At 44.1% G+C, this 25,912-nt stretch overlaps 1 protein-coding gene across 14 annotated transcripts in view; it reads right to left on the bottom strand.

The window, feature by feature from the left end:
- The window catches only part of PCID2 (PCI domain containing 2), a 58,708-nt gene that overhangs the window by 21,422 nt on the left and 11,374 nt on the right, over positions 1-25,912 (bottom strand). For 7 of the 14 annotated variants that reach the window (XR_009213336.1, XR_009213332.1, XR_009213335.1 and 4 more), the window contains exons 4-14: positions 25,584-25,651; positions 24,593-24,632; positions 23,480-23,534; positions 19,342-19,445; positions 14,219-14,294; positions 13,224-13,365; positions 10,036-10,136; positions 9,058-9,131; positions 8,817-8,942; positions 7,838-7,965; positions 7,054-7,167 (exon numbers count right to left, since the gene is read on the bottom strand). Coding sequence is in view for 7 of the 14 variants with exons in the window: in XM_058438114.1 (XP_058294097.1) it covers positions 7,054-7,167; positions 7,838-7,965; positions 8,817-8,942; positions 9,058-9,131; positions 10,036-10,136; positions 13,224-13,365; positions 14,219-14,294; positions 19,342-19,445; positions 23,480-23,534; positions 24,593-24,632; positions 25,584-25,651 (1,028 nt within the window). In the remaining 7 variants the exon portion in view is untranslated. The other 7 variants (XM_058438116.1, XR_009213337.1, XM_058438115.1 and 4 more) reach the window with 7 other exon arrangements.

The following is a 25,912-nucleotide window of genomic DNA, read 5'->3' on the forward strand; positions in this document are numbered from 1 at the left end:
CTATGTTGGAAAAGCTGGTCTTTACTCCTGGCCTTAAGTGATCGACCTGCCTCGGCCTCCCGAAGCGCTGGGATTCCAGGTGTGAGCCACTGCGCCTGGCCCTTAAATATTTTTCAATCAACAAAATAACATGAAAACCACTTCTCAACAGCCAATGTCTGACTGGCCTGGAGAAATTCCACATCACTGCTTCCTACTTTTTAATCATTTCATCACACCCCATTGCACTCCAAAACAGAAGAACTGACCTTGACTGTTTTTAAAGGCCGTGGCACTTGGTTGCAATCTTGCAATCTGTGAGTGGCCTGTCTGCAGAAAGGCACAGTGTCCACACCACGGGGCAGTGAGCCTGCGGGTCCTCCAGGGCCGGTCTCTCCCTCCTCACGTGGCTCCCTGAGAAGCTCGTTTCTGAGCGTTGTGTCCCCTTGAAAATCAGACTGTAAAGAACTAGCGATTGTTCATGATTTCAGATTTTAACAGAACGAGCCAAGACCCGCTGATGATCAAGATAACGCACGTCCATGTGCACATGCGGTATGACGCGGACACAGGGGAGAATGACCTTTCACTGCTGGAGCTGGAGTGGCCCATCCAGTGCCCAGGTGCAGGGCTCCCCGTGTGCACCCCTGAGAAGGACTTCGCTGAGCACCTCCTCATCCCGCGCACCAGGGGCCTCCTCAGCGGCTGGGCACGCAATGGCACTGATCTGGACAACTCGCTGACCATGCTGCCTGTCACACTTGTGGAGGGGGAGGAGTGCGGACAGGTCCTGAATGTGACCGTCACCACCAGGACCTACTGTGAGAGAAGCAGCATGGCGGCCATGCACTGGATGGAGGGAAGTGTGGTCACCAGAGAACACGGAGGCTCCTGGTTCCTCACGGGGGTCCTGGGCTCGCAGCCAGCAGGAGGGCAAACTTGCATGGTCCTTGTCACCAAGGTCTCTAGGTACTCACTCTGGTTTAAACAGATCATGAACTGAAACTCAGCCAGAAAGAACAACACAACCGGAAGTGGGATACCAAGCTGGCACTGCCACCATGGAGGGCACTGAAACTTCATCACACACTTAGAGGCCGTCACAGCCCTGGACCACCCGCTTAGCCCATGCAGCAGCAGAGCCACCGCTTGCTGGGTCATTTACCGAGCACTGTGACCTTTCTTTCCCTGGAACTCTTTATCTCAACAGAGACCTTAAAACATGAGATACATTAAATAATAAGATAATCTGTCAGTCATAAAACAGCCTGGTTTCCAGAAATTCTTTCCTTCTCCAAGTCCAGTATTCTCTGTGCTCAGGGAATAGCCACCCCGGCCTGCACACAGGTGAGTGTGTTCTGGCACAGAAGCGACAGCAATCACTGGTTACAGCAGAAAGTGACCTCCTCTGTTGGTTCACCAATTGCCACTGTGAGTGACTGAGGACCATGGCTCAGTGCAGAAGCAGCCACTAGAAGCAGGTTGGCAATGGAGGAGAATGACCCTGTGGGTACCCCAGAGAGGCAGCATTAGAGGAAAGGGCCAGAGAGCACAAGACAGGCTGAGGAGGCGTGCCGGTGTCTCACGGGGTTGTGCACCCGCCCTTCTCTGGGAGGGTTCCCACAGAAAGTTCCGGGGCCCCAGGTCAGGGCTGAGCGCTGAGACCCAGCTCTCTGCTCGTCCCACCATGTGGCTCTTGGACAACTGCTCCACCTCTTCATGCCTCAGGGTCGCCCAGGGTGGAGTCCCAGCACCTCACCAATGGGCTGATGGGCAGCTAGGGCAACGCCCAGCACTGTTGTGGCTGGAGTGTGTGTCCCTTCAAAACTCCGAAATTGGAACTTACCCCAAGATGATGATATGGGGAGGTGGGGCCCTCGGGAGGTGACTAGGCCACGAGGGCTCTGCCAGCCCCTTCCATCTCTTCTCCCACGCGAGGATACTGCAACAAACTGCTACCCTGGAGACAGAGAGCCCTCAGCAGACACCAAATCTGCTGATCCCCAGATCTTGGACTTCCCAGCCCCCAGATCTGTGAGAAATGAGTTTCTGTTATCACCCAGTCCATGGTATTTTGCAGAACAGACCAGGACAGCACGTGCTGAATCACAGTGAACACCTGCTGTCATGAAGGCTGCAGCTGCAATGCAAGTACCAAAGACAGAGCTGCAGTCCAGCCCCCAGTGAAACTTTCTTGGAGACTGGAGCTCCTAGCAGGGTCTGAATTTGCACTGAAATGGACAGAAATGGTGTAAATGTTCACATTTTAACTCTGACTTAGTTAAGGAAGGGGCACAGCTGCTTCTCCACCAGTCAAAGCAGAGCATCGTTGAAAAGCAGAGAGGACTTTTAAAAAGGGGATTGAAAATGTAGGTGGACAAATATTCTCTTGAGTTCAAAACAATTTACACATAACTTGGGTTTTTAAGCCTTACTGTCCTTCAGCACACTCTCTTTCATTTATGCTTTAACCCCAGAATTAAACTTCTTTTCTCCAATCTGTAGATGAAATGGCTCATTTCTCTGAAAGGTCCTTGGCAAAAAGCAACACTGTAATTTAAGGCAAATTAATGGGGAGGGCAGTTTAAAATTCACTAGTGTGAATTTTAAAGTCTTAGTGAAGTTTGGTTGTATTATTCTCAAACTACAATAAGGTAAGTAAGTCACTGCTTTAAATGCCTACTAATGATTTTAAAATCAGCTAATGAACATGGCAGGCTTTCTGTACATAATGCTGCAGAAATGTCTGCAATCTTGCTTCTGGTACATCTATTACAAATTTGGATTTACTAGAGTGGAAGCCCTGCTTGAAAACTATTCCAGGCCGGGCGCAGTAGCTCACGCCTGTAATCCCAGCACTTTGGGAGGCTGAAGCAGGCGGATCGCGAGGTCAGGAGTTCGAGACCAGCCTGACCAACATGGTGAAACTCCGTCTCTACCAAAAATACAAAAAAAAAAAAAAAATCTTTGCCGAGTGTGGTGGCTCGCGCCTGTAATCCCAGCTACTGAGGAGGCTGAGGTAGGAGAATCACTTGAACCCGGGAGGCAGAGGTTGCAGTAAACCGAGATCACGCCACTGCACTCCAGCCTGGGCAACAGCGCGAGACTCCGTCTCAAAAAAAAAAAAACCTATTTCAAACACAGCTGGGCAGAGGCAAAGTATATGAAGACCCTCCCTGCATAATGGTGAAATCTGTGAAATCAGGAACAATCAGAGAAAGCTACAGGCCCAGATTGTCAGCAGAGACATGAGGGGCCTTCAAAATGAAATAACTACTCTACTGGCATTTAATGACATGCTTAGAAACCACACCATAAACAAATCTAACAAAACAATAAAACTCAAGAAAAGGGAAGCTGGCTATGATGACTGTTTTTCTTGTTTTTTGAGATAGGATCTGTCTGTTGCCCAAGGCTGGAGTACAGGGCACGATCCCAGCTCCTTGTGGGCTCGACTTTCTGGGCTCAACTGACCCTCCCACCTCAGCCTCCTGACTACAGGTGTGGACCACCATGCCCAGCTAATTTTTGTATTTTCTGCAGAGATGGATTTTGCCATATTGCCCAAGCTGGTCTCGAACTCCAGGGCTCAAGCAATCTACTGGCCTCAGCCTCCCAAAGTGCTGGGATCATAAATGTGAGCCACCACGTCCAGCCTGTGATGATGTTTTAAAAGGGCCAAACTAGTTTACACTTGGGCAGAGATTAAGTCCAATATTTGAATCCATGTAAACACACTGATATAGGCCATGTGTTCGCCCGTGAACTTGAATGCTGCCATGCTGGACACAGGCCTTGATATGGTTTGGCTCTGCGTCTCCACCCAAATTCCGTCTCAAATTGTAATCCCCACGTGTCGAGAAGTGATTGGATCACGGGGGCGGTTTCCCCCATGCTGTTCTCGTGATAGTGAGGGTGTCTAACGAGAGCTGATGGTTTTAAAAGTGGCAGTTTTTCTCATGCTCACTTCCCCTTCCGCCATGACTGTAGGTTTCCTGAGGCGCCCCCACCCCGCCCCCCGAGTCATGTGGAAGTGTGAGTCCATTAAACCTCTTTCCTTTACAAATTACCCAGTCTCAGGCAGTTCTTTATAGCAGTGTGAGAACGAACTGACAGAGGCCTGAACACCAAGAGGTAAACGTAAGGACACCTACACTGAGGTTGTTTCTTTCATTGCTAAGAATAACCATTCAATTACCTTAAAGTATCAGTCCTTGACTTTAGGTGTCACTATGGACGGTTCAATACGTTACCCAGAAATGTTGATAAACCTGAGCTTTCTACCACTATTACATCCAGAATGAAATTCAGCTATGCTGGTAGAAATTCCAATATTCAAATTACTGTAAGAAAATCATTTAAATCAAAAGTTGAAGGATGTTCAAGGCCCATGCTGAGCAGCAGGGAAGATCAGATTTCCATACCCAACACTGCAAGAGAACGGGGCCCCACAGGACACATGGGGAGCTAGAAAACAGACACAGCACCCAAAGCCTCCGCCGGCATGAGTTTGCTCCGTGTCTGCTCCACAGGATGTAGGACGCACTTGTCACGACTGCCAGCGCTAAGGACCTTGCTGCTGGTGGGGAGCAGCTCTGTAGGTCAAGAGGATCCTTGGCATGAACTCCACAGGCACAGGCACTTGCCCTCCTGCATTCATCTCTTGTGTGTACATGCGGCAGTCCATGGCTGGAATCTGGGTGTGACTTAAGAGAGCAGGGCATAAAAGAGATCTGGCTTCCCTGGCTCTACTGGGATCTGCGCTCCCAGAATCCAGCTCCCTGCATGTGGAGATAAACAGGGGAGCCCACCCACAGCCCTGCTGAGCCCCAGGTGAGAGCCCGGGCCGATACACGGGAATGAGTCACCTTCAAAGGGGCCCATTTGGGCCCCAGAAGAGCCAGCAAACTTCCCCGCCCAGCTCCGAAGAAACTGCAGACCTGCAGACGTAGGAGCGAGCTAAGGAGTGCTGCTGAAGCCCTGGGGCAGTTCCCGCATCCAGGGGAACCTGAGGAAGGAGCCACACAAAGCGAGTCCTGCACTGCGCGGCCTAGACAGAGAGAAAGAGGGATTCACACTTTGTAGAATAGCCCCTCCTTGCACAAGCAGCTTTCAAATGCAGTAACTTTGCAAAGATGAGCTCATATAGTTTGTGTTCTTCTTTAGTAAATTTTTTATAAACGGGGAAATGTGCATACTCTGAAAAATGGCAGTGCTGAGGACTAAACCGTGTCCCCCAAATTTCTTACATTGAAGCCCTAACCCCAATGTGACTGTATGTGGAGGTAAGGTCTTCAGGAGGTAACTAAGGCTAAATGTGGTCATAAGGGTGAGGTCCTAACCCGACAGAGCTGTGGCCTTATAAGAGGAAGAGAGCCAGGTGTGGTAGCACATGCCTGTCATCCCAGCACTCTGGGAGGCTGAGGCGGAAGAATTGCTTTAGCCCAGGTGTTCCAGACCAGCCTGTGCACCATTAGCAAGACACTGTCTCTACAAAAAATAAAAAAATTAGTTGGGTGTGGTGGCATGCACCTGTGGTCCCAGCTACTTGCGAGGCTGAGGGAAGATCACTTGAGTCTCGGAGGTCCAGGCTGTAGTAAGCATTGACTGCACCACTGCACTCCAGCCTGGGTGACAGAGCGAGGTCCTGTCTCAAAAAAGGAGGGAAGAGAGTCATCTTTATCTGTACCATCTCTAGCACAGCAAGAATACCACCTTATTCTTAAGTGTGCAACTCAGAAGAGAGCCCTCCCCAGAAGCCGACCGTGCTGGCAACCCCATCTCAGTCACACCTGCAGCCTCTAGAACTGTGAGGCAACATTCCTGTTGCTTAAGCTGCCTGTGGTATTCTGTGATGGCAGCCCCAACAGCCCAATGTGAGTGGCCCGACTTAGCGACTGTCAATCTCGCTGTGGTGCCGAAGGGATGCACTCAGGGGCAGCCATGCCTCGGCGTCCACGCACCCCTTCGGTTTCCACTCTCAGTGCAGCACTCGGTAAGCTACACGAGGTATTTACACTTTTATTTTTATTCTTATTTATTTATTTTTTTGAGACGGAGTTTCGCTCTTGTTGCCCAGGCTGGAGTGCAATGGCGTGATCTCGGCTCACTGTAATCTTTGCCTCCCGGGTTCAAGCGATTCTCCTGCTTCAGCCCCCTAAGTAGCTGGAATTACAGGTATGCACCACCACGCCCGGCTAATTTCGTATTTTTAGTAGAGACGGGGTTTCTCCATGTTGGTCAGGCTGGTCTCCAACTCTCAATCTCAGGTGATCTGCCTGCCTTGGCCTCCCAAAGTGCTGAGATTACAGGCGTGAGCCACCGTGCCCGGCATCTACACTTTATTATAAAATAAAATCGGCTTTGTGTTTGATTCTGCCTTAAGTGGAGGCTTCTGATTATGTTAAGGAAGGCTAGAGTGAGCCATAATGTTTAGTAGCAGGTGTATTAAATGTATTTTCAACTTAAGATGGTTTTTTAAAAGAAATGTTTTTTTTTTAACCAACAAAGCAAAGGCAAATAAAATAAGTTTATTGGGACGTAACCCCATCATAGATTGAGAAGCATCCATACGGGCAAGCTATAAAATCTGGAAAATTTAAATCAAATTAAATTCTGCTTTTAAAAAGATGCCTTAAGTTAACCAAGCATTTTGATAACATATTCAAATTTAATATATAAAAATAGATGTATCCTGGAAGACATACTGAAGAACATGCCATGTGTATAAATTCAGAATACCCTTTTTATACAAAGAACCACAAAAAGTTACAAAGACAGCCTTCAGGAACCACACTTAGGAAAAGTGAGCCGGAGCTGCCTTCACGCAAAGCCTCCTTCAAAGAAGTTTCACAAAGACTCCAGAACCAGCCGAGTTTTGTGAAAAAGGAATTCCAGGTTATCACCAGGCTGAAATTAGTTCCAAATGAAGGAGATTGACTCAGGTGTGCTGAAAATCTCAGCCTCAGCATCCCTGGGAAAAGCGCCTCCAAGACTTCCGACTTCAGGGAGCCTTGTCACAGTACTGGACCGGTCTCATCAGCACAACCAAAATGGAAAGAAACAACTGCTCACCCGTCCTCAGGGCTACGTGTACTTTCAACACACCGTGGACAGTGGAGGAAATGGGTTCTGCTTGCTGACCACTAGCTTCTGATGCTGATGCGATATGTAGCCTTTGATGTGACCCTGCAGGACAGAAAGGGAGGAATTCGTTTACATTTTTGGATGTGAGTCATGTCAAAGACGCTGGGTGATCTAATTAATTTGGCATTAGCATTCTTCCCCAAGAGCGGCACAGTTCAGTTCAGTGGGAAGACAATAAATAAAAATAAATACAATCAACCCTCTATATATACATGGTGGGTTTCATATCCATGAATCCAACCGTGGACTGAAAATATTTGGGAAAAAAAACGCGTCTGTAATGAACATGTACAGATGCTCTTCCCTTGCCATGATTCCCTAAACAATACAGTATAACAGCTATCTACAGTGCACTGAGTATTTTAAGTAACGTAGAGATCATTTAAAGTATACAGGAGAATGTGCATAGCTCATATGCAAATACTACGTCCTACCAGTGACTGGAGCACCTGTGGATTTTGGTATCCGAGGGGGGTTGGAGAATTGACAGATACCGAGGGATGTACCGCCAGTAAAGAATATGCAAACATACAGACTATCCGTCCCCTCATGCTCCTAAGGCCCTGGTGAATGGTATTTCCTGGGCTAAAATTAGTTCTATCAAAAAAAAAGCAAAAGGCCTTTTAACAATTTTAACACCACCGCACTGAAACTTCAAATTCTGGGCTGAATCTTGCTGTGAGTAGCTGCTTAAATTAAAACTAGGACTCACACACCATGTATATCAAGTTAGCCAGAATACACTGAACTTCGTCAATGTCCACGTCCTCCACCTGCATGAATTTCAAGGCAACCAGAAAAGCATCCAGAGACAGCTGGTGTGTTTTCAGTAACAAATACCTGGAAGACGGGAGAAGAGCACTGTGGTTACTGACAGGATGCAACACTCCACAGCCAAAAAAAGGCACTGTGAGTCAGCAGGGAAAAGGCACCTCTTAATAAGCCGGTGTTCTAAAGGAGTAAAAAAATTCCCACCTATTAGATAAACTCTAAACTACACTCTCAAAGAGCTATTAAATCTAATTTGACTTTTCAGTCTTTAAAAAGTCACTAGTACAAATACAATTTTTAATTATTTTCTAAGTATTTCATTAAGGTGTGTTTTTTTTTTTTCACATTTTAATCTCCCTGAAATCAGGAAGCACCTGACAATGGGCTGTGTCTCACAGACTCAGCGAAATAGGGTCCCTACTGTTTGTGATGTGTTACCCACAGCTCTATACAAAGTTGGCCTTTGCCTGAAGTTTACTGAACTGAGATCCTGCTGGGACGAGGCCTCAGAAGACATGTGAGGAAAAGAATGACGATCTCTGCATCTGCCTCTGTGACAGGCAGGAGTGGCTGGGAGGGCTACTTGGTCAGGACTAAGGGAGGGGAGTGAGTGGCGAGTCCTGTGTGCTCTGATGAAATGTGGTACCGTGGCTCTCAGGGCTGATGTCTCAAGTCATCTTCTCACACAGAACCTGCTTACCTCCCCCAGAAGTCCAGGCACAGCTTGTGCTACTCACGTGTCTCCGCACAGGGCCCCCAGGAGGCAGTGGGCAGAGGCTTCATTTTATCCCACACAATGGAAGGAAGATGACGACCCCACCCACACGGTGGCCTCCTCTCTTAGCCTGCAACAGCCCTGGACAACTGACTGCTCTTCCGAGAGCTGCACTGGGAGCCCAACGTGCTGGGGAAACGCTTACACTTTCTTAAAGAGGTTCCTGTAGGTGATGATCTTCAGCTTCTCCAGGATGAGGAAGATCCCGCAGCGAATGAAGAAGGCCTCGTGCTTCGCCAGCGCCTCGTGCAGCAGCAGCAGGTTGCCCTCACTGGTGAGGGAGGAGGCGCGTCAGAAGGGGGGTGAATTTCTCATACAGCGTGCACGTCAACTCTCATCAGGCTTGCATTTTTAAAACCCCAAACAGGAAGGATGGCATACGCTACCTCACAGCTCTGGTTACTTCTGCAAACTGCATCAGGTGATACTTTTTCAGGAGCTCCACAGTGGGCATGTGGCCCTAAGACAGAGTCAATTTTCCAGAATGAAAATGCTTTCATTTTTGACAAAATTGTCCTTGATAAATATTTATATCAAGGAATTAAGTTTTAAGAAAATTGCAACCTGAGTTTCTTAGAATGTCCATGGATTAAACACATCATAGTACACTAGGAAAAGAACACAGGTCTAGAAATCAGAACACTTGGGTACAATACACTTTTGTCAGTCCGTGACATGTGACCTTGATCTTGACCTTCTCACGTTTCTTTGAATTTCTATAACAGGAGAGTGATAACTGAAGAAATGCTAGTATAAGCATGAGATGTAGGCATACGGAAGTAGCTTCCAGAAGAATCAGCTAAGCATTTGAAACTGGCTGTCAGTTAAACGGGGTGAGAAGTGAGGAGGGCAAGGCCACAGCAGCGCTTCTCCATCACAATCCATTCAGAGCTATAGAAGCTTTAGCCACCTGTGTGCAATGCTTTTCTCATTAGTCAATTAACTTACCAGTTATTTCAAGTATCAAAAATACATTTTAGTAACTAAATGAAATACCTACAGAGAGCGTGAAATGACATTTTTCTTTCTTGGTGAATCCACTGCTTTTAACTTAGGTTTTAAGGGAGGAATACAAATGATACGTACTTATTTTGTCACATGAACTCGAGTTAAACTCGAGTTAAATACTTTTAAGGGAAACAAGACACAAGGAGAGCTTTTCTAGAAGGACCTGGAGGCGTAAGGCATGAAGCTCTGGGTTTGGGCCACACACAATGCATGCTCCTTCTTTATTTTGGGGTGTGCTCATACACAGCTCAGGCTGTGATCAACTACAGACTGTCTGCTAGGTTTTAAAAAACCTATCAGCTGTCAACTTTGTGAAAGCACCAGGACCTATAAACATGGAGTTAACAATCACTCACCAATAGCATTTTTACTGGAAGCAAATAGATCAGAATCATCCTTTTGTTCTTCTGACTAGAACGGTGACAATGCTCAAAGGCAAATGACAGGTACTCCTCAGCTGCAAAGAAGGCAGAGTCAGCATGCGTGAGACCAGCGCACCTGCTTCAGGCCCCTTCCTGCTCCATTTTCTACCACTGTCTCCTGATTTAAAATGCAAAAGCCCCCTCCCTTTATTATCTCAAAAAATATCAGCCCAGTTTCATTTCTGTGATCAATGACTTTCCTTAAGTAAAATCCATACCCCCAAATTCAATGGGAACTGCCTGGGAAGTCCTACTTAACAGAGGAAAACTGAAGAAAATAACTTTCACAGAGATTCTGATTTGCCTAAGGTCGTCTGGCAAGCCATTATGATAACATTTTAAAAGTTTGACCCTGCTCAGATGATTTCTACATTCATGAAAAACATAAAGATATATTTTAAAATGTACCTCCACGATACATTTTAATCACTCATAATTAAACAATGAAAATAACTTAGTAAAACACCATCCTCCAGCTTAACATATAATTAGTGATCATATACCTTCCATTTTAAATGACCACATGCTTTAAAAAATTAACTTAGTATTAATAATACACAACATATTAATTCTGTCCTGAGAGCAACATTAAAAAACAGATTTGAATTTAATACATTTCAAAATACAAAAGTAATTCTATTTGTCAAGATTAATCCTACAAACTGCACGACAGGCCTGCAAAGAGTTCAGCCCGTGCTAACAAGGAACTCTCAGAACAGGCAGGCAGTAGCTGAGCCTTGTCCTGAGGCCGGAAAGCTGAAGGGTCAGGGGTTTCTGGACAGTGATTCCACGTTCTCCCTAGGTGAAGAGAAGAGGCTTTGCTAAGGCTGAGTCTGGGTCAAGAATTAGGAAAGTGAGATATTCCCGTTTATGTAAGTTCTTCCTGAACAGTGATATTAAGTCCCAAATATAAGAGAACAGAGATGCTCAGAGCTGCAGAGGCCCTCCCTTATGCAGAATGGGTCACCAGAAGCAGCAGGCCCTGGGGTCTGGGTCAAGGCCTAGGGAACCCACACTGAGACCACACACTGCCTCTGCTCCTAAACTGTGTGGCCACACTGGCGCAAAAAACATCCAGTCTTGCACAGTGAGCGTGAATGCTGTGGGGCCAGTGTCTCTTCCAAACCACAAAGCCATGACCCAGGAGGAGCCCTGTGGGGCTGAGACCAAGGAACAAGGATTCACTGAGAGTCTGAAATATCCCACCAGCTGCCAGTTTGACTTCTGCAAACTAGCCTCCAAAAAGTGTACCTTTGCAACTGCCCAAGGTAATCTCAAATTCTCCTGGATGTACAAAAAATGCATTTTTTCTTTCTCTTTTTTTTTTTTGAGATGGAGTCTCGCTCTGTTGCCCAAGCTGGAGTGCAGTGGCGTGATCTCGGCTCACTGCAAGCTCCGCCTCCCGGGTTCACGTCATTCTCCTGCCTCAGCCTCCCGAGTAGCTGGGACTACAGGCACCCGCCACTGTGCCCGGCTAATTTTTTGTATTTTTAGTAGAGATGGGGTTTCACTATGGTCTCGATCTCCTGACCTCGTGATCCACCCGCCTCAGCCTCCCAAAATGCTGGCATTACAGGCATGAGCTACCACGCCTGGCCAAAAAATGCATTTTCTAATAGTTAACGCAAGCTGAGATTTTTCTGCTGTCTTTGAGGGCACCTTAGTCATTTTGCATCAAATAATATATTTCGGTTGGAGTCAAAAATATCTAGAGGGGTATAAATCTCTGAAATTAATAAATTAATGAAAGTATACATACAAAAACTGAGATACTCCAAATACTCTTTTTCTTACATAAATAATATAAAATCACAGGAAAGAAAATCACCACAATCTCTGCAGACATTTTATCCACTTAAATACAATCAGGGCTCTAGGAATTCCTAGCAGTAAAATGGAAAACAAAATCTCTGTGAGCTACAAGGCAGAAGATCTATGGCCAGCGCTGGCTTTTTGGGGACACAGAATCACTCAGTAATCTCAGAGCATCACACTCTCAATGGCTTTCTGTTTCTTTTACAATCAAACGAAAGGGTTGGATGATACAGACTTAAACTTTTTAGCTCTAAAGATGTCAGAAACTATGACTATGTCACATCAATATTAATAATAATTTCTGGCTATGTTAGGTATTCAAAAATACCACTTACTGAATCCTCAGAAGAAAAAAAATCAGTATCTTAATAAAATCCAATAGGATAGAATTTAAAAGCTTCTCTACCTTTATGCTTCATATTAACAGAAAAAAAAAGAGACAGAAAAGAAAAGCCCTTCTTTAAAAGCCCTAGATCTACTAAAAACTGAAAGGAAATGAACAGTCAGTCCATACAAGCCCACAGAGTAAAAACTGTGAAAGGAAATGGTCTATACAAGCCTATAGAATAAAAAGCCAGAGCGTCCTTATGAAAGGGCTATTATTTATCTTGCATTGCCTAAAGTTATGTTGCTTCATGTACTTGGGACTGTGTGCTCAACAAACAGCTGAAGAAGAGTTTAAAGTCTGGTTTGAGCACAACAGAAGAGATCACCAAGAATGATGCCATGACAGCCAATAAAAAATTACAAAAAGAAGAAAAGACAAGTTTCCTGTTCTTGAGAAAGTTACCAACGTAAACTAATACAATAACGTCAGGTGTGGTAGCGACACACTGCACGAGGCTGTTTAAACGTGAGCTCTGACACCAGGTCCAAGGACATATCCCCTGCCTCTAAGTCATCTCCATGCGGGATTTGTAGGTCATTAAGTCAGTCGCTGAACTAAATGTTGTCCTAATCTCCATTTCCTATGTCAACATAACCAGCATCTATTACAGGGTCAAAAGGCAAATAAAGAAAACAATATTTACATTCTATTCCGAGAACAGTCATGCTTAGCGAACTCAGAAAGGACGTCTGTAATGCCTGTGAGACTCCAGCATCCACTTGAGAGACCCAGTGTGGATTAAGAATCTTCAATATAATTTCCCTTTAATCAGTTTTAGTGTCAAATATGTATATATAACAGTCCATATTTAAAAATAAAATACAGTAATTGTGTTCTCTGAAACTATCTTTATTATTCAAAGTTGTTCAGAATGCAATGTCTTATTTAAAATACTGGGAAAAAAAGATTAGCAACATACCTTGCTTAAAGTCGCTGTCAAACATGGCCTTGCGTCCAACGTAGTATTTGTATGTTACTCTCTGTGCAGTGCTGTAATCGTCTTTCAGGTTTGAGCTGTCAATTGCTCTAATTAGGGGTTTACATAAATGGAGTTTGTTGATCTATAATGAATAACAATCCATTTAAAATATTTAAAAACAACAAAAACAGGTGGCAAAACAAATTACTAAGCATGTCTCCTTAAAATGCAAATTATAAAACCTATTATATCATAAAAATTATTTATATAATAAAACCAAAACAGAAAGCAGCCAGCATAGATGGCATTCACCCTGGGAGGCTCTGCAAAGCCGTTCCAGGGGACACAGCCCTGCAGGAGCCCGTGCTAGTGGACGTTCTGGGAAGCCGTTCCAGGGGGTGCAGCCCTGCAGGAGCCCGTGCTAGTGGACGCTCTGGGAAGCCGTTCCAGGGGGCGCAGCCCTGCAGGAGCCTGTGCTTGTGCAGCACCGGCAGGAAGGTGGGGTGCTCTACAGCAGTGGAAGGCCCTGAACAGAAGGCACAAGTCCCAGCTGCTGACACGTGATAGGCTGCTCTTCACCTGACTGAGTTTATGTGGCAATGGTTTCTTTATCCATCTATCCATCTGCGTGCCTGCTTTTCCATAGTTAATTACGACCACAGAAGACAAAAGGCTCTGGAGTGAAACCGCCTGCACTGAAAGCCCAATTCCACCACACTGGGCCAGCTGCTTCACACACAGGGGCCTTCGTTTCCTCTGGGGCTGAGAGTGCTAACCTCAGAAGGCTGATTGTCAACAGGAAGACATTTGTAAAGCATTCAGAATAGTGCTTTGCACCTAGTAGGCATTCAACAAACGTTCGCTATTAGGACTAGGAATACGGTTATGATCATTTCGCAAGCAACGCCAGGGAGGCTAGCTGATATATATGATATGTGGGAAGCCCAGGAGAATGGAAAATTGTAAAGACAGAAAGGATTCAAACAGAAGCGCACCTTGAAGTAGATTTTAAACAGCTGGTTCACCAGAAACAGCATGCCCCACTTCTTAGAGTCCTCTATACCAGCACGGCTATGGGGAAATAATTTTTTTTAAGTTACATAGGAAATAAAAATTTTATTTATAAATCACAAAATAAACTGCCTAAACTAATTAATATCTTGAGGTAAAGTCCCAAAGCTCAAGTCATATTCATATCAAGTCATATTCATCAAACAAAATAACATTATGAAAAAAGATGTCTTACCCGATGGGTAAAAATAAAAGAAAAAGCAAACCAGGAAAATCCCAATTAACTACTTGAGTAACATCCTCCCTCCGCAGCACCAGCTAAAAACTGCCTCATTTGCAGCAACAATGTGTAAAAGTTAATTGTTATAAACCATTTTTGAAAAATGGAAAAATAGGACATGGTGGTGTGTGCCTGTAATCCCAGCCACTCAGGAGGCTGAGGCAGGAGAATCACTCGAACCCGGGCCAATGCACTTCAGCCTGGGTGACAGAGCGTGACTCCGTCTCAAAAAACAAAAACCAAAAAAGAAAAGAAAAATGGAAAAATACCTTCTCATCAGTACAACAAAACAAATCAGTAAAACACACAAAGAGGATGAGTCCCACCAAGGCAGACACAGAAAGTACACACTGTGGGCGTCCATTTACATGAAGTGACTGAACAGGCAGGAAGTGACCCACAGTGGAACAAATCCAGACAGCAGAAAGGGCCCGCCCATATGAGGGACGACGGAAGTTTCTGGGGTGGCAATCATGTCCTATACCTCAGCAGCAAGCAGACAGATAATACTGTAGGTAGTTCACCGCATGCAAATTTTACCTCAAAAGACTGAAAAAACAGACACTGAAGCACCTAGGGGAGGGTGTGCCACTGTCTGCAATTAACTTGGAAATAGTCACATGTTACACAACATTTCGGTCAACTACAGATGACCACATGTGAGATGGGGGGTCCTACAGATTCTCACACTGTATTTTTACTGCATCTTTTCTGTGTTTAGTTATGTTTAGACACACAAATAATTCCCATTGTGTTCCAGTTGCCTACAGCATTCAGTGCAGCCACACAAGGCTGCTCTTGCTCCTCGTAGCCTAGGACCCACAGGCTGCGCCACGGAGGGGGGCTGTGTAGTGGGCCACGCCATCTAGGTTTACGAAATACACTCTGTGGTGTTAACAAAATGATAAAATTACTCAAAGTGAAGGCACAAAAATACAAAAGTGCCCAGTACAGAAAACAAGCAGGTGGTTTACAAGCCACAGAACATAAAATTACTCTTAAAGACCAAAATGTGTCCACATAGAAACACTTAAAATAATGTAAAAATACAATTTTAAAATATCAAACCCTGTCTTATAACTGCCTGTGAGCTTCTCTGAGCAGGTCTATGACTTTTATCATTCCCTAGGTGCATGACCTCAAACAAAAGTCTCTAAAGGTCTCGTTTTCCTCATCTGAAAATGGAGACAAATAATAATACTGTTCTATGACTTCAAAGAGTTATGGAAAAACCAAACAAAACACACAAGTACTCTGTAACTCCCCTAAAACGCTACATGTATGGTAATATCGTAGCTGGTCTGGCACCAGGAACGATGACCTCTATTGGAGACTATGTGACAAAAGCAAACCCCAAGGGGAAAGAGATGTCACTGGGGATCTGTCTGTCTTCTGAGTGTCCCCTCCGGGCGGAAATGCTGGGTCACACGGTAGCTCTACGTCCAACTTTGAGGAACTGCCTTCCCATTTCTGCACAGCAGCTGCACTGTGTTTGTTCCCCTGGCAATGTGTACGAGGCTCCAGTCTCCCTGCATCCTTGCTGGCGCTGCCCATCTTTCTGATTACAGTCTTCCCACTGGGTGTGGACTGGCAGCTCTCGGAGGTTCTGATTTGCATTTCGAGTGACTGATGCATTAGTCATTGGTGACTAACGATGTTGAGCACCTTTTCATGCACTTACTGGCCACTTGTGTATTTTGTTTGGAAGATTTTTCAAATTCTTTAACCATTTTAAAATTGGATTGTCTTTTTACTGTTGAGTTGTAATAATTCTTTATATATTCTGGATATTAGGCCCTTATCAGATGTATTATTTGCTAGTTTATGGTTGTTTTTTACTTTTTTGAGAATGTCCTTTGAAGTCTAAAGTTTTTAATTTTGATGAAGTCCAATTTATTTTTTCCTTTGGTTGCTTATGCTTTTGTTGTCGTATCTGAGAAGCCACTGCCTAATCAAAGGTCATGAAGATCACTGCTGTGCAGGAATATACAATCAAGCAAAATTTCAAGTATTCATTTAAGAAACACTGATTGAGCTACTGTGGTGCAAGGAACGCTAGTGATGGAGAAGGCCCATGCCCTCACGCACTTCGCAATCAAATACAACATCATCAAATCATTTGGTAAACGCAGTGAAAGAAATGTAGAGTCTGCTATGAATGTTTATAAAAGGGAAATCTGATCCACCGTGAAGTCCAGCAGCAAGAGGCTTTAGAGAAGGCGGAAACCTTTAAACGAGCATAGACTGCCAGGAGTCGAGGAGAACCTTCCAGCAAAGGAAACGGCACCCATGGGAGGCCTCAGTGGGAAAGTGCCATGGCATAGAAAGGACTTTTCTACAGTCTGGCCTTGGTACGAAAGTTCTGAAGCGAGGCTGGGTAGGGAGGCCATATTACCCCCACAGCACTATACATCTTGTAGGCTTGGCTGAACAGTTGCACAACTCAAACTCTGCTTATCTTCAGCAATAGGATGCCTGAGGTCAGAGGCTCCCCTCTCGGTTAAACCAGCTAAGACCAGCAGGATGCTAAGTGGAAGTCCACCTGGCCTTTACAGGGCCTCCAACTTCATTACAATCTCATTCTCATGCTCAGTGACACTCCCACCAGTGCCACAACAGCTGACAATCACCATGACAATGACGGGAAGAAGCCGTAAAAGGACAAAAAGATGGCAGTGCTTCAGCTCCCAGAAGTTCACCGTCCATTTCCAGAAAAGCCATGAATATTCTTCTCTTTGCTTTCAATGTCCAACCCCTTCATTCAAGAAACCCTCTATTTCAATCCCCTCACCCCTCAGGAGTAGCGAAGTTGATTTGTGAGCCACAGTCCTGCTTCTTCATTCCTTGGCCTTTACATACAGCTTGCTCTGCTCAACACTTACTTTTGGTTTCATGGATGGGATCTACAACACCCAAAAGGAAAAGTTCCCATCTTTTGAGGCTACCGAGTTTATTGGCAACAAACACGGTGAGTGAAAAGAGAAGCTGGGCTACTGCGATGGTTTGGATGTGGTTTTTTGGCCACATCAAGCCTCATGTTAAAACCTGATCCCCGTTGTTGGAGGAGGAGCCTAATGGGAGGTTTTTGGGTCATGGGGGTGGACACCTCATGAATGGCTTGGCGCTGTCCTTGCCATAATGAATGAGTTCTTGCTCTGAGCTCCTGTGAGCGTTCCCAGACAGCTGGTTGTGGAAGAGCCTGGCGCCTCCCCTTCTATCTCCTGCCTCCTCTCTTGCCATGTAGTGGGCTCCTCTTCGTCTTCCAGCATGAGTGGAAGCAGCCTGAGGCCTCACCAGAAGCAGACACGAGCACCATGCTTCTTGTGCAACCTGCAGAACTGTGAGCCAAATAAACCTCTTTTCTTATTCCCCAGCCTCAGGTATTCCTTTATAGCAACACAAGAGGACTGAGACAACTACTCTCTGGGAACAATAGTTTTTTGTTTATTTATATATGGATACCTTTGATAATCTTTCTTTGCTTTAAAATTTCCTAAATCTCATAAATAAATGTGATTATATAATTGGTGAAGAGATGGGAGTTTCAGAAGAAAAACTGGAAACTCTAAAGCAGAATCAGACAGAAAGTTGAGAACTTAAAAATATGGCATAAAAGATCAGTCAACTTGTAAGCAGGTCAATACAAATCATCTAAAATGAAGGAGAGGAAAAAAAAAAAAAAGGATTGAGGCCAGGTGCAGTGGCTCACGCCTATAATCCCAGCACTTTGGGAGGCCGAGGAGGGTGGATCACTTGAGGTCAGAAATTCAAGACCAGCCTGGCCAACGTGGTGAAACCTCATCTCTACTAAAAATACAAAAATTAGCCAGACGTGGTGGCATATGCCTGTAATCCCAGCTATTCAGGAGGTTGAGGCAGGAGAATGGCTTGAACCCAGGAGGCGGAGGTTGCAGTGAGCTGAGATGGCACCACTGCACTCCAGCCTGGGCAACAGAGCAAGAGTCTGTCTCAAAAAAAAAAAAAAAAAAAGATTAAAAAATAAACAAAGAGACTAACAGTGGCCTGTGAGGGATAATATCATGCATTTAACACACATGCAGTTGAAATCCCAGAAAGAGAAGAGAAAAAATGGGGCCAAAAGTAGTTGAAGAATGTAAAACATTAAATTTTTAAAAACATCAACTTACAAATACAGGACGCCCAATGAACCCTAAACAGGAGAAATTAAAGAAAAAAAAAAAGCCAACTATGCACATCAGAGCCAAATTACTGAATGCCAACGATAAAGAGAAAATCACAGCCAGAGGAAAAAGACCTGTTCCATACAGGGAACGATGGCAAGGACTCATCAGAAGCAAAGGAAACCAGATGGAATGACATTTTTAAAGTGCCAAAAGGAAAAAACTGTCAACCCACAAGACTCCACGTAGCAAATGGAGCCTTAAAAAATGAAGGTAATCAGTGCTGCTTCTTCACTGGTAAAAAGAGAAGATTTCTTTAAAAAAATAAAAACAGTTTCAGAAAAATGAAAGCTTAAAAGATTCACTGCCCTCAGACCCTCACCAAATGCAAATGCGGAAGAAAGTGCCTCAGGAAAGGGAAATGGCACTAGACGGGAACTGGTTCCTGCAGAGAGGAGCTCCAGGCATGGTCAAATGTGGGCAAATGAAGACTTTTTTCCCCTCAGCTCTAATTTCCTTTACAAAACAATCAACTTTTTAAAGCAAAAATAACGATGGTTGTGGGATTATAACATGTGTAGAAGTGAAATATGTGTCAACAATAAACACAGGCCAGAAGGGGTGAACGCTGCAATGAAAACACCACTAACAGCATCTGGCGGTCAGTCCTCAGGTCGTTACTCACGTGTCGCTGGCACAGACCCGGAAACAGCTCATCAGTAACTCTGCTGCTTTTTCCAACATGTCCCCAACTTTGCTTTTTCCTTTCTTTACCAACTGCTGATCTGCCTAATAAAATATAAAAACATTTATTTCATTTCTCCGAGGCAAGATCTTGCTGTGTTGTCCAGGCTGGAGTGCAGTGGCACAATCACACCTCACTGCAGCCTCAACCTCCTGGGCTCCACTCATCTTCCCACCTCAGCCTCCTAAGGAGCTGGAACCATGGAACCAGGTACTACCATGCCTGGCTAGTCTTGGGTTTTGTTTTGTTTTTTTTAATTTTAATTTATTTTAATATTTTTTTCTTTTTTTTGTAGACACAGGGTCTCACTTTGTTGCTCTGGCTGGTCCTGAACTGACTCCAAGTAATCCTCCCATCCTGGCCTCCCAAAGTGTTGGGATTACAGGCATGAGCCACTGTGCCCAGCCAAAACATTTATTTCTTAAAGCAAAAAATGGGTACAATTAAGACTCAAAGTCCCAAAAAGATTCTGAAGAAATCAGCTAGCATGTACTATAACATTTTTAAAAATTGAGAAGTCTGTATTACTCCAATTCTTCCACAAACCAAATCTTTCTTCAATTATTTCAAGTTAAGTCAGTCACCAATTTTTCAAACCTGTACTGCATTATGTTACTAAGCAACTAAGCTCTCTCTTACTTCAGTCTCTGAAGTTGGCTAGTCAAAACACTTGAAATAAAAACGTTTAACAAATATTAAAGTCATCACTGAGTTTGACTTTTCCCTCGCATTTGGGAGGATGGCCTTGGTTAAAGAAAGAATCTGTTTCTGCCACTTGTGTTCTCCACAAACCCGAGGCCTGCAACAGGCTTGCAGATGACCCACAGCTCCAACTATATTCACAACAACACTAAGCCATTATGGTCTTTTTTTTACTGTATTAACATTTGCACTGATGGGGCAAAAACAGCAATAGGTAAAATGCTGGAGTGTTCCCACCGGCACCAAACTACACGAGTAATCATCATGTTCTTCAACACCAGACACTTTGCAATCAATCAACAAACCAGTAACATTAGTGTCCTTTAAAAAATGTCCTTGATGAGCCAAGCACAGTGGTTCACACCTGTAATCCCAGCACTTTCGGGAGGCTGAGGTGGGAGAAACACTTGAGCCCAGGAGTTTGAGACCAGCCTGGGCAATATGGCAAGACTCTGTCTTAATTAAAAATTTTTAAATTAGCCTGGTATCATGGCGTAGACCTGTAGTCCCAGCTACTCGGGAGGCTGAGGTGGGAGGCTTTAGCCCAGGAACTCAAGGCTGCAGTGAGCTATGACTGCACCACTGTACTTCAGCTTGGGTGACAGAGCAAGACCATCTCTAAATTAATAAAATGTCCTTGATAATGCAGTAAATATGAATTTTCTTAAATCTTGGTCCTTGAGCACACGTTTTTTATATTCTTTGTGATGAAATGAGAAGCATACAGCACTTCTGTTGCACACGGGTGTCTCATGGCTGTTTACAGAAAAGCTCTGGGAAGCTGTCTGAGCTGTGAGCTGAACTAGCTGCTTCTTGTGGAACAGAAAACTGACAGGCAGACACAGCTACCCAGGCTTGGGCATCTGGCTGATTCTCCAAAACGAATGAAACAAATCTGTCACTTCCAGGCAAACAACTGATGGTACTGGTTGTCAATGACAACATTTGTGCTTTCAAGAAAAATCAGAATTCTGGAAAACTTTTATGAACTACCGTGAGCTTAGCAGCTTTTCCTTACTCCAAGGCTTTTCTGATGAGGCCCCTGGAGATGTTAAGGAAGGTAGGGGTTTGGGGGTTGGGTTTTAACAGTGGTATGTAAACACTTGGGAGGTGCTGCATGGCTCAGTAAGCCAATATTCTCCAAATGGTCTGCTATGGGCTGCATGCTTGTGTCCCCTCCAAAACTCATGCTGAAATCCTAACCCTCGAAGTGACGGTGTTTGGAAGAGAGGCCTTTGGAAGGTGATGAGGTCATGAAGGTGAAGCTGTCATGAATGGGGAAGACAGATCCCTTGTCCCATCTACCACGTGCAGACACAGCAAGAAGATGCTATGGGCCAGGAAGCGGCCCTCTTCATCAGACACTCAACCTGCTGGTGACTTGATCTGGACCTCCCTGCCTCCAGAACTGTGAGACATAAATGCTTGTTGGTTACAAGCCACCCAGTTTATAGTATTTTCTTATAGCAGCCCAAATGGATTAAGACATGACTAGCGCAAGATATTACGACATCCATTCAGTGCTTTAGGCAGACCAGTGGATTTCAGTGTAAAGACAGAAAAAGTTCATTGGTACACATCAGAAGCCACATTGTAACTAACCTTTTAAAAAAAAACTGCCTCTAGGAATTTTCATATATAGAGTCAAAGAACTATCTCAACGGTTTGGAAAGCCTATGAGAATATTCCTGTCTTTTCCATCTACATCTTTGTGATGTGGCCTTTCACCATCAGGCAGAGAAATACTTTACTCAGAATAGTGTACTGCAACAGAGTGAGTGCAGAAGCAGGCAAGGGGACCAGATGGCCTCTGCTGAACTAGACATCAGAGAGGTCAAAAGTGATGTGACACCACTTTTCTTGGTATTTTGTTTTGGAAATATAGTTATTTTTTATTTAAAAAGTCAGTTATGTTGCATGTAAAAGGTTTATTATTGTTGCTTTAAAATATTTTAAAATCTTTTCTAATTAAAATTTCTAATACAGTAAATATAAATAGAACAAAAATAAAAGCTCTCTGAGGTCTTCAGTATGCTTTTCAGTTCTAAAATTTCCATTTGGTTCTTCTTTATATCGCCTATTTTCTTGTTGAGACTTTAAATGTTTTCATTTGTTTCAAGCATGTTCTAAATTGCTTGGTGAATCAAGAGGGCTGTTTAAAACTCTTGTGAGATAATTCCAACATCTGTGCAATCTCAGCACTGGTGTCTTCTGCTGAATGTTTTTTCTCATTCGAAATCTCCCAAAGTTGAGATTTTCCTGGTAATCAGTGTCGATTAGATCCCGGACATTTGAGGCGCTACCTGACTACACTATGGACCTTATTTATCTTGTTTAGCAGGCCTCACCATGCAAGCAGAGAAACAGGTGCATCCCCTTTGCCACTGTGTGGGGGAGGTCTAGGTCCCCTGCTTAGCCTCTGACATCCACCTGGTGGGGAGGGGGGACTAGCTCCTCATTACTGCTAGCCCAGGGTGGAGGTCCTGGGCCACCCCCAGCCCGCACCACTTTGCAGATAGGGCGGGAGGAACCTGCTTTTTTGTGCCTGACACTGGAATGAGGCAGTGACGGTCAGAGTTCTGTCTTGCTGGATTGTCTTCCCAGCCTCCTGGTTTCCTTGGGGCTTTTTGTCTCTGCCTGATGGTGAAAGGCTTCAGGTTTCTAACGCGCCCAGTCCAGGACAGACAGGAGACAAAAAGGAAACCTGGAGACTCCCTACACGTGACTCTGAGCCCCATCCCCCTCTTCTCTCCACCTCCCATAGCCATGCCGGCCTGACAACTCCCAGGGTTTTAACTGTTTTTAGCAGGCACAATAGGGAGAAATCCATTGCATCCTGACTGGAACTGAGGCCATCAATCATTTCTAAAACTGTAAAGGGGTCGTCCTAAAACCAAAAAGTTGACAAATGCTGCTCCATAACGGGACTTCCGTGGGTCCCCATGGGGACGTCCCCTCCATAAAACCCAGGAACTCCCCTCACCCCAGGGAAGCCCCCTTCTACTGCCCAAATCTATATGAAGCTGAATTCTTTTTGGCGGGGGAGTAGGCCACATCTTAAAGGTAGAAGAGATGCAGAATAGCTCATTTGTTGTTGTTCCACTCACTTCATAAAAATAACACATACCATAAATGGTTAACCACAAAATGGAACCTCTCCCTCTATATGAACAGTGTGGAAATCTGAGCAAATGTTTATTTAAATCTGTTTGTGTTAACCCGGAAAGAATAGTCAGTATCTGTTCTTTTGCTCCCTATACCAGACACATCCCAACTCCAATTCGCTCCTCAAAACTTCTGGGAAGAATGACATGAAATTAAACAACAGTCACCAAGTTTTAGTTTTAAAACAATAATGACAGCAAATTAAACTTACATTATTGGCAAACACTCGAAGGTCAAGCGCTACTGCATACATGACAGGCAGAGCCCTGCAGGGCAAAAAGTAAACAAGTGTGAGGGGCTATGTGGCCCAAGATTCCATCCCCAGAGGTGGGAAGAACACGGACACCCAGGGCTACTATCCAGAATGGAGTCCGCACTTATCCAAAACTCTGACAGTTGTCTGCTTCCTCACCTTCTGTCCAGGTAGGCTGCAGGCCCCAGACTTCCTGATCATCCCGGGGCCCCACAATGCGGTGCTCCACACCCCTGCCCCCAACCCTGTCAGAAGCCCCAGCCCTGCTTCAGTTCCAGGCTCCCAGGGTATCCTCCTCCCCTCAGCTTCCCACCAGTATCCAAACAGCACCACTGAAAAAGAAGTGGTTTGATCAGATTTCCTAACAGGAACCAGAATATGTAATACACAAAATGTCACAGAATAACTTTTACAGCCAACTGGCAAAACTGGACTGTTTTCATGTGCAAGTTTTCACGTGAAAAGATAAAAGGGTGGCGGGAGGCAGAGGCTGCAGTGAGCGGAGATTGCGCCACTGCACTCTAGCCTCAGAGACTGAGCAAGACTCCTTCTCAAAAAAAAAAAAAAAAAAAGATAAAAGGGTGGTTTTGTTTGCAAAAGGCCTTTGGTTATTTTAGTATAAACAAATTTCAGTATTAACCTATAGTTTGTTAATAAATCATAAAATTAAGAATTAGTTTGGCAAGGCATTTAAAAATACCACCATTATTATGTATTAGAACACCCCAAATGAACTGTAGTTGGTCTACCTCTTTTATCTAAGGTTTAAAACCAAAAGTTCAAAATTGACAACTGAAGGAAAAAATAATAAATATCTGGGGAAATGGACATCTGAAATAAAAATAATACTATATTTACACAGACACACTGCAAACAATGTGGCTGATCTACCATTTGTTTACTAGATTTGTAACTCCACTAATCTGTGTAGATATTACCATATGTCAACACACTGATTATTAAATATCCACATGGAAAATACAATACACATTTATTTAAAGCAAATTTGTAAAAAGATTCTGCTAAAAAAGATTGCCATTTGCCAATTCAGCTGTTTCTGTTCACACTTACCAGTTTTCTTCTTTGTGGGCCTGGAATGCTCGCAAGAATGATGTACTGTATTAAGGAAGACATGGTATATAAAGTTCAAATAATGCTACATATGATAAAAGTAAAGAATAAGAATCTAAATTTTAAGGAATGCAGCTCACCCTTTAGCAGATTTATGTTACAACAATAGTAAGTTCTTGAAGGAAAAAAGGTATAAGCTCACATTACAAATATCTGTATCTCATTAGGCTCAAGTATACTAAATACACTTATTTCATACATACTGTCTCCTAAATAAAAAAGACAAGATTTTTTAAAATCAGCCATTTCAGACATTTTATTTGGTTTCTCTGAGCCCAGATGATCATGAGTTATATTTAAGTGCTTTAGAATCTGTAGCATAAGGCTGATTTTATCAACTCTAGAATTCTTGAATTCTAAGGAGGCTGTTAGCAAATAGCCCAACTCTCTTCTGTGTATATTTAAACAAGGTGGTTAAAACGAAAAGACAAAATCTAGAGATACATACAAAGCCTTAGAACACTCACTGATTCAGGCCATAACTAAAGATACGCTTTAAATGACTTAAGTATGAATTGGTTTGATTTAAGGTCTTTAGCCGCCACAATTCAATGCCGATGTGTATCTGAGTCCACTCTTGTCCGTCTCTGCCTGAATTGTGGATTTCTGATATTTCACCAACAGGACTTAACCAGTCCCTGTAAATATACTTACTACCTTACTAAGGGCAACAAAGCATTCTTCTTCTCAGCAGAGTAAGATCCTTCTTTCTAACCAGTGTTCTTCCTTACTAAGTACTGCACGAGTCTTCAGATCTATGCTAAACTTAAGTACCCAAGTGAAATAGCTGAAACGAGCTTCTGTTCCAAAACACTGTCATTCCTTTCTAACTGCAGAAACGAGCAACTGGCCCAATGTTTCTGGGTCTCAAGTCCCAAGTAATCCACTGCATGTGTTCTATGCCAGACAGCTGCCATGAACAACAAAGGATATTGGACTATCACGGTCTGGCACTTGTATGCCTCTATGAAGTCATGATTCCCCACTGCATAAGTGCACCTGGAGGAGAAACAGAAACATGCTGTCACACAATAAAAACCTAGCACTAGTTATGCAGCCCAAAGAGCTCACTTCACTGCACAGGTCCCAGTGGTCCTGGGATGAAAGGCGTGAAGGAAGAAACACACAAATGGCTGAACACAAACAGGTGAGGATAAGAGGAAGTCCCACAGTAAGCTTGGAGACTACTCTTTCAAGTCCCAGAAGGACCTAGCACCAGCAGGTTTGTGAGCAACACATGTTGATAACATAGTATGACCC

The sequence above is a fragment of the Hylobates moloch genome, unplaced genomic scaffold (genome assembly GCF_009828535.3).
Source record: "Hylobates moloch isolate HMO894 unplaced genomic scaffold, HMol_V3 SCAFFOLD_4, whole genome shotgun sequence".
In the NCBI taxonomy this organism is placed as follows: domain Eukaryota; kingdom Metazoa; phylum Chordata; class Mammalia; order Primates; family Hylobatidae; genus Hylobates; species Hylobates moloch.